The 8,387-nt window shown below is 46.2% G+C and overlaps 1 protein-coding gene across 4 annotated transcripts in view; it reads left to right on the forward strand.

The window, feature by feature from the left end:
- The window catches only part of kif3a (kinesin family member 3A), a 28,049-nt gene extending 21,571 nt beyond the window's left edge, over positions 1-6,478 (forward strand). For 3 of the 4 annotated variants that reach the window (XM_038993512.1, XM_038993508.1, XM_038993511.1), the window contains 6 exons: positions 2,121-2,231; positions 3,005-3,130; positions 3,360-3,413; positions 3,571-3,639; positions 3,908-4,029; positions 5,020-6,478. In XM_038993512.1, the coding sequence (XP_038849440.1) occupies positions 2,121-2,231; positions 3,005-3,130; positions 3,360-3,413; positions 3,571-3,639; positions 3,908-4,029; positions 5,020-5,068 (531 nt within the window). In that variant the 3' untranslated portion in view covers positions 5,069-6,478. The remainder of the gene's footprint in view (positions 1-2,120; positions 2,232-3,004; positions 3,131-3,359; positions 3,414-3,570; positions 3,640-3,907; positions 4,030-5,019) is intronic. The other variant, XM_038993510.1, reaches the window with a different exon arrangement.
- The last annotated feature ends 1,909 nt before the right edge of the window (positions 6,479-8,387 follow it).

The raw sequence follows: 8,387 nt of genomic DNA on the forward strand, positions 1-8,387 counted from the left end.
GAGCGGTCTACTGTTGTCTCCGTCTGGAGCGGTCTACTGTTGTCTCCGTCTGGAGCGGTCTACTGTTGTCTCCGTCTGGAGCGGTCTACTGTTGTCTCCGTCTGGAGCGGTCTACTGTTGTCTCCGTCTGGAGCGGTCTACTGTTGTCTCCGTCTGGAGCGGTCTACTGTTGTCTCCGTCTGGAGCGGTCTACTGTTGTCCCCGTCTGGAGCGGTCTACTGTTGTCCCCGTCTGGAGCGGTCTACTGTTGTCCCCGTCTGGAGCGGTCTACTGTTGTCTCCGCCTGGAGCGGTCTACTGTTGTCCCCGTCTGGAGCGGTCTACTGTTGTCCCCGTCTGGAGCGGTCTACTGTTGTCCCCGTCTGGAGCGGTCTACTGTTGTCCCCGTCTGGAGCGGTCTACTGTTGTCCCCGTCTGGAGCGGTCTACTGTTGTCTCCGTCTGGAGCGGTCTACTGTTGTCTCCGTCTGGAGCGGTCTACTGTTGTCCCCGCCTGGAGCGGTCTACTGTTGTCCCCGTCTGGAGCGGTCTACTGTTGTCTCCGTCTGGAGCGGTCTACTGTTGTCCCTGTCTGGAGCGGTCTACTGTTGTCCCCGTCTGGAGCGGTCTACTGTTGTCCCCGTCTGGAGCAGTCTACTGTTGTCCCCGTCTGGAGCAGTCTACTGTTGTCTCCGCCTGGAGCAGTCTACTGTTGTCCCCGTCTGGAGCGGTCTACTGTTGTCCCCGTCTGGAGCGGTCTACTGTTGTCCCCGTCTGGAGCGGTCTACTGTTGTCTCCGTCTGGAGCGGTCTACTGTTGTCCCCGTCTGGAGCGGTCTACTGTTGTCCCCGTCTGGAGCGGTCTACTGTTGTCTCCGTCTGGAGCGGTCTACTGTTGTCCCCGTCTGGAGCGGTCTACTGTTGTCCCCGTCTGGAGCGGTCTACTGTTGTCCCCGTCTGGAGCGGTCTACTGTTGTCCCCGTCTGGAGCGGTTTACTGTTGTCCCCGTCTGGAGCGGTTTACTGTTGTCCCCGTCTGGAGCGGTCTACTGTTGTCCCCGTCTGGAGCGGTCTACTGTTGTCTCCGTCTGGAGCGGTCTACTGTTGTCCCCGTCTGGAGCGGTCTACTGTTGTCCCCGTCTGGAGCGGTCTACTGTTGTCCCCGTCTGGAGCGGTCTACTGTTGTCCCCGTCTGGAGCGGTCTACTGTTGTCTCCGTCTGGAGCGGTCTACTGTTGTCTCCGTCTGGAGCGGTCTACTGTTGTCCCCGTCTGGAGCGGTCTACTGTTGTCCCCGTCTGGAGCGGTCTACTGTTGTCCCCGTCTGGAGCGGTCTACTGTTGTCCCCGTCTGGAGCGGTCTACTGTTGTCCCCGTCTGGAGCGGTCTACTGTTGTCCCCGTCTGGAGCGGTCTACTGTTGTCCCCGTCTGGAGCGGTCTACTGTTGTCTCCGTCTGGAGCGGTCTACTGTTGTCTCCGTCTGGAGCGGTCTACTGTTGTCTCCGTCTGGAGCGGTCTACTGTTGTCTCCGTCTGGAGCGGTCTACTGTTGTCCCCGCCTGGAGCGGTCTACTGTTGTCCCCGTCTGGAGCGGTCTACTGTTGTCTCCGTCTGGAGCGGTCTACTGTTGTCCCCGTCTGGAGCAGTCTACTGTTGTCTCCGTCTGGAGCGGTCTACTGTTGTCCCCGTCTGGAGCGGTCTACTGTTGTCTCCGTCTGGAGCGGTGTCCTGTTGTCCCCGTCTGGAGCGGTCTACTGTTGTCCCCGTCTGGAGCGGTCTACTGTTGTCCCCGTCTGGAGCGGTCTACTGTTGTCCCCGTCTGGAGCGGTTTACTGTTGTCCCCGTCTGGAGCGGTGTCCTGTTGTCCCCGGCTGGAGCGGTCTACTGTTGTCTCGGGCTGGAGCGGTCTACTGTTGTCCCCGTCTGGAGCGGTCTACTGTTGTCCCCGTCTGGAGCGGTCTACTGTTGTCTCCGTCTGGAGCAGTCTACTGTGTTAAAGGGACACTTTACAACTTTTTAACATCAGATTTATTATCTCCAGCACCATACCAGGATCTACATGGAGATAATTAATGAGGTTAAAAAGTGTTGAGGTTTTCCGTTATTGATGAAATAAATGAAATGCCAAACTCCCTGTCTTTTTTACAGGCGGAGCGTCTGGACATTGAGGAGAAGTACACCAGTCTGCAGGAGGAGGCTCAGGGGAAGACCAAGAAGCTGAAGAAAGTCTGGACCATGCTGATGGCTGCCAAGTCAGAGGTAAGAATGTCCAAGTCCCACACGACTCTGGTGAAAACTAGTGCACTATATAGTGAGTAGGATGCATCCCAAGTGTGTTCTAACACAGGACTGGGGACTTGTTGTGTTGTTGATGACCTGCAGCAAGAGCAGAACATTAACACACATCATTGGTTCATGACTTCATTAACACAGCATTGGTTCATGACTTCATTAACACAGCATTGGTTCATGACTTCATTTAACACAGCATTGGTTCATGACTTCATATAACACAGCATTGGTTCATGACTTCATTTAACACAGCATTGGTTCATGACTTCATTTAACACAGCATTGGTTCATGACTTCATTTAACACAGCATTGGTTCATGACTTCATTTAATACAGCATTGGTTCATGACTTCATTAACACAGCATTGGTTCATGACTTCATTTAATACAGCATTGGTTCATGACTTCATTAACACAGCATTGGTTCATGACTTCATTAACACAGCATTGGTTCATGACTTCATTAACACAGCATTGGTTCATGACTTCATTTAACACAGCATTGGTTCATGACTTCATTAACACAGCATTGGTTCTGTGTTCATTCAGATATTGTTGTTGTGTTGTCAGATGGCCGACCTGCAGCAGAACGTTAACATAACATTGCTTCAGTGGTTGTCGTGTGGTTGTTGAGAGGTTGTTGTTGTGTTGTCAGATGGCCGACCTGCAGCAGAACGTTAACATAACATTGCTTCAGTGGTTGTCGTGTGGTTGTTGAGAGGTTGTTGTTGTGTTGTCAGATGGCCGACCTGCAGCAGGAGCATCACCGGGAGATCGAGGGCCTGCTGGAGAATATCCGCCACCTCAGCAGAGAGCTACGACTGCAGATGCTCATCATAGACAACTTCATCCCACAGGAATACCAGGTGTGTGTGTGTGTGTGTGTGTGTGTGTGTGTGTGTGTGTGTGTGTGTGTGTGTGTGTGTGTGTGTGTGTGTGTGTGTGTGTGTGTGTGTGTGTGTGTGTGTGTGTGTGTGTGTGTGTGTGTGTGTGTTTGACAACGTGCGTGTCCATCCGTCCATTTATACTTGTGTGAGAGCGTATTTAGTTAGCACTGATGCTAATATGGTTCCTGCTTCTTCCTGTCTGGTGCAGGAGATGATCGAGAACTACGTACAGTGGAATGAGGACATTGGGGAATGGCAGCTGGTGAGTTCTGCATTCAGACACAGTGAAATATTTAACTTGAGAATGGTTAGGCTAAAGGGGAGGGAGTTTCTTCATTAACATAGACAGTACAGAGCAACGTTGGTGTGATTGCTTCATGCTTATGACATTGTTTCCATGGTTACTTGTTGGTCCTCAGAAGTGTGTAGCGTACACTGGTAACAACATGAGAAAACAGACCCCCGTGCCGGACAAGAAAGACAAAGATGTGAGTTCTTAGTTCATGCCTACATAACAAGACAAACACAGCATGGTGGATCTGGATAATATTATTCTACCCTCACATTCGCTTCCTCCTCCACCCTCTGTCTATCCCTCTCCTTCCTCTATCTCTCTCCTTCCTCTATTCCTCTCCTCTATCCCTCTCTCCTTCCTCTATCCCCCTCCTCTATCCCTCTCTCCTTCCTCTATCCCCCTCCTCTATCCCTCTCTCCCTCCTCTATCCCTCTCTCCTTCCTCTCCCTCTCCCTCCCCAGCCGTTTGAGGTGGACCTGTCTCATGTGTACTTGGCCTACACAGAGGAGAGTATGAGACAGTCACTGATGAAGCTGGAGAGGCCCAGGTCCTCCAAGAGTAGTAGACCCAAGACTGGACGAAGGTAAACCACCACCACCGTCTGTCTCCCAGCTGCTGTCGCTACATGATTATCCAGAATAATACAAATTAAAATAACAACAATAGTAATATTTCATTTCTGAATAAATGTCCGATTATAGAGAGTACTATAAAGTCTATCTGAAGTAATGGTTTACTATAATGTATCACTTTGTCAGGTGTACGTCCCGTGGTGAAATGGTACTGTAAAAGCTGTTATCACCGTGTTCTGCAGTTCTGAGAAATACTACATGTTGTTATTATCAGATATTTGCTGCTTTCTGGTCAACCGTAATGTCACTTCCCTAGAACAATAAGACATATATACACTGAGCGTATAAAACATTAGACACACATTCCTAATTTTGAGTTGCCCCACCCCCCTCCCTCCCCTCAGAACAGTCTCAATTCATCGGGGCATTCAGGTGTTCTACAAGGTGTTCCACAGGGATGCTGGCCCATGTTGACTCCAATGCTTTCACACGGTTGTGTCAAGTTGGCTGGATGTCCTTTGGGTGGTGAACTATTATTGATACATACAGGAAACTGTTGAATGTGAAAAACCCAGCAGCGTTGCAGTTCTTCACACAAACCAGTGTGCCTGGCTCCTACTACCAGACCCCGTTCAAAGTCACTTAAATATTGTGTCTTGCCCATTCACCCTCTGAATGGCACACATATACAATCCATGTCTCAAGGCTTAAAAATCCTTCTTTAACCCGTCTCCTTCCCTTCATCTACTCTGATTGAAGTGGATTTAACAAGTGACATCAATAAGGGATTATAGCTTTCAGCTGGATTCACCTGGTCAGTCTGTCATGGAAAGAGCAGGTGTTCTTAATGTTTTGTAAACTCAGTGAATATTAGCCCCATGATCATCTCATCTGCGTCCCCAGTGTCACCCTATTCCCTTAAGGCCCAGGTCAAAAGTAGTGCACTATATAGGGAAAAGGGTGCAATTTGTTAATGCTGCCCTCCTCTTATCTCCTGACAGGAAAAGATCAACGAAGCCCGAGGCTGTGATGGAATCCCTGCTGCAGTGAGAGAGACAGGGAGAGAGCCAATCAGGGCTGGAGCCCCATGTACTGCAATGTATCTACACTACTATACCTTAGAGTCAACAACGGCAGTCAGTCAATAGTCCAGCCTGAAGATCTTTATTGTTGAACGTCGTCATTTCAAAATATGTTATCTTAATACACTGTATAGTAAGGTTCTACATGTGAATGGAGAGGAGACGTTGGGTTATTGGTCGGTGAGGGAAGGAGGGAGCAGCCACTGTACTGTAGGATTTGGGCCTTGTCCTTTTAACTGGGGGTTAATGGCCAAGTCGAAGGGACCTTGTGTTGTAATAAACGGAGACTTGTTGAGGATAATCAGCTTAACGTTGAGTCTTAATGTAGCCATCGAGCACAGTTCAGGTGGCAACACACTGATTTCATCCCAAATGGCACCCTATTCCCTTTTTAGGGCACTACTTTTGACCATGGCTCATACGGTGTCCCATGGGGCTCTGGTCAAAAGTAGTGCACTTTAAAAGGGAATAGGGTGCCATTTGGGACACAGAGAGATGAGTCTATGATGAGCACAAGCCATGGTTTGTGACCATGTAATCATCTGCCAAGACAACGACGACAACAACAGTCTTGTGTTATTTGAGATGAAGACGCCACCACTTCTAATGGCAGGACATCATTAGGATACATCTGATACCCTTCAACATAGTCAAAATCAAAAACAGTTCTAGAAATGATTCATATCTATACTACAGGTTCACTTATTTCAAGGATCACACTTATGGAAGTCTAAAATGTACTTTAAACTTAGTTTCCTCCTTTATGTCTGAATGATAGGACGTGCATGACATACCGCTTCTATAGACGGGCTGGTTGTTGAGCAACAATACCGACGAGTGAGCAACTATAGGGTTAACTATATTTAGTCTCCAAATGTTCTTTGAAAACATAAATACATTTGCACAATGAGCGCTTGTCTCTAAAATACATCATTAACAGTTGTTGGTTAGCTAGCAAATTTCAGCCATATTAGCATAGATGTGACATCAGTCAAAACAAGACATGTTGTTAATAAGAAGATGCAACGAGCTGAAACCAGCCTCCTACGATTCCCCACATGGCAGCTTCTTGTCATTGTTGCTAGCTATCTGACCGTTCAGAATCATTACGCCACACGAACTTCTGCCTTATCGACGTGCGTGTCGTTTTCGTGACGTTGTCAGCTAACCCGTCTATATAGTAGTACCATTCACCCATTAAACACTAACTCATTTATTACGCTTTTATTTCTTCATTCTCATGTCATCGTTTATGGTGCATTTTAGTGGAAGTAAAGTGTCTTTATTTTGTATTATACTGTATGTCAAATGTTTACATCTACTGAGCCCCCCTGTATCTCTTAATAATTTATTAAATTATTGGACATGTTTAATCTCACTCTTTCTTGTTCCTTTTTCAACATCCATCTTTTTGTTTATTTCAGTCTTGTTTTGATTTGTCTGGTTGCCGTGTGATTTGTCTGGTTGCCGTGTGTAGCATGTTTTAAGATTGGAATCATGCTAAGTTTCTTCCACTCTAGGTTCTTCCTGACTTCTAGGGAGTTTTTCCTAGTCACTGTGCTTCTGCATTGCTTGTTCTTTGGGGTTTTAGGCTGGGTATCTGAAGAGCGCTTTGACAACTGCTGATGTAAAAAGGGCTTTATAAAATAAATGTGAATGATTGGTTGATGCTATAACGCCATGGCACTGCCACGAAGTTGACCTGTTCCACGATTTGCCCGGTGGTCCACACACGATACAGTATAATGTTAATGATTGTGTTTTACCAGTGCTTTAGTGTGGAGACTGCCAGACAGTTCAGTGATTCCACATTATAAAATGTAGTTTGAGGCTAGAGTCAGGAATAGGTCAAATCTAGAAAATCTTTGCTGCAGTTGTATCAACACTTAAACAATAAACCACATTTATTAAAAAAAAAAATGTTTTTACCAATTAGTTAATTTATTTATAAATAGTACAAAAATAAATGTCATAGTACATTTAAATACAATTCAATAAATAATCATATGTGTTATTGGACTATGCACGGTCGACAGAGTTCCCATCAGTCCCCTTAAAGTGCTGGGGTCGTTTTGTGATGAGTGACAGGGTGGGGACGGGCATAGATGGCTTGGGCACAGTTGTAGAGCTTCATCAGGAGAGCGCGGAGCTGTTCCTCGTCCCCGTTCTTCTTCACAGTGCAGTTGGAAGGGTGAAGCTGGGGAGAAAACGGAACATTCCACTTAGAACCATAGACTAAAGAACCCAGAAGACTACCTTAGAACCCTAACTACTTCCACAAGGCTCAGGGTGTTTGCCTACAACCTGCATGTTGTTCAATACATCCTGTGTTAAGAAACACAATTTATTTTGTGGATGAATCAAATAGTAATGCATTATGGGGGTGTTTTTCTGGACTAGGATAAAGACAGTTCCATGGACCCAGATTAAGAGCATTTCCATTAAAGTGCTTTTTAGTCCAGGACTAGGATTCATCCATGTCTGGAACACCGCTGTATAAGTTTTGAGTTACTTTTTATTCTATTTTTTATTTCTTTACACATAATTGTTATGACAAATATTCAGAGTAGTTGTTACTGTTTGATTGACAAGAGCAGGGCTCTGTTCAAGTGGGAGCAACGTTACAAGATATAAATACGTTGTGTTGAACAGACACGTGCATTTCTATCTGCGACAATTTGGATGTTTCACTGAATCTAGCCTAGCCTGGGTACCAGTCTGTTTGTGCTGTCATACCACTTTAGATCTGCGATCCAAGCTAGAGTACCCCCTCAACCAAGTTGATTTTTCTGAAGGATTCCTTACCTTATTGTACTGCTCCAGCACTCTGCTGATTGTCTCCATGTTGTTGTCTGAAGTCCCGAACTGCGTTTTGTTTATGTTAGACAGGATCGTCTCCGCTATGCAGAAATCTTTAGGCTGGAATTTGAGATTATTATAATTATTAATTGTTGTATGATGAATCTGTTGCTGTAATGGCTAAAATGGCCTGTAGAAATTTTTAAAATACATTATCAACTTTCTGGTCAGCAATAACAAGTGTCTGCATGCATCAACAAGTGTTGACATGAGTAAGTTAACAGATCATTTAACAGTAGTTATCACTGATGGACATGAGGGGACAATTTCCCGGACACAGATAAGCCTATTCTTGGACTAAGGAGCTCTTTCAACGGTGAATCTCCATTTGAACATAGTTTTAATTCTCTAGGACTAGGCTTAATCTGTGTCTGTGGAAACCTGCACACGATCATGTTTTCATCATTTTCATCAAGAATATGGATGCA

Source organism: Salvelinus namaycush, chromosome 5 (genome assembly GCF_016432855.1).
Source record: "Salvelinus namaycush isolate Seneca chromosome 5, SaNama_1.0, whole genome shotgun sequence".
Classification (NCBI taxonomy): domain Eukaryota; kingdom Metazoa; phylum Chordata; class Actinopteri; order Salmoniformes; family Salmonidae; genus Salvelinus; species Salvelinus namaycush.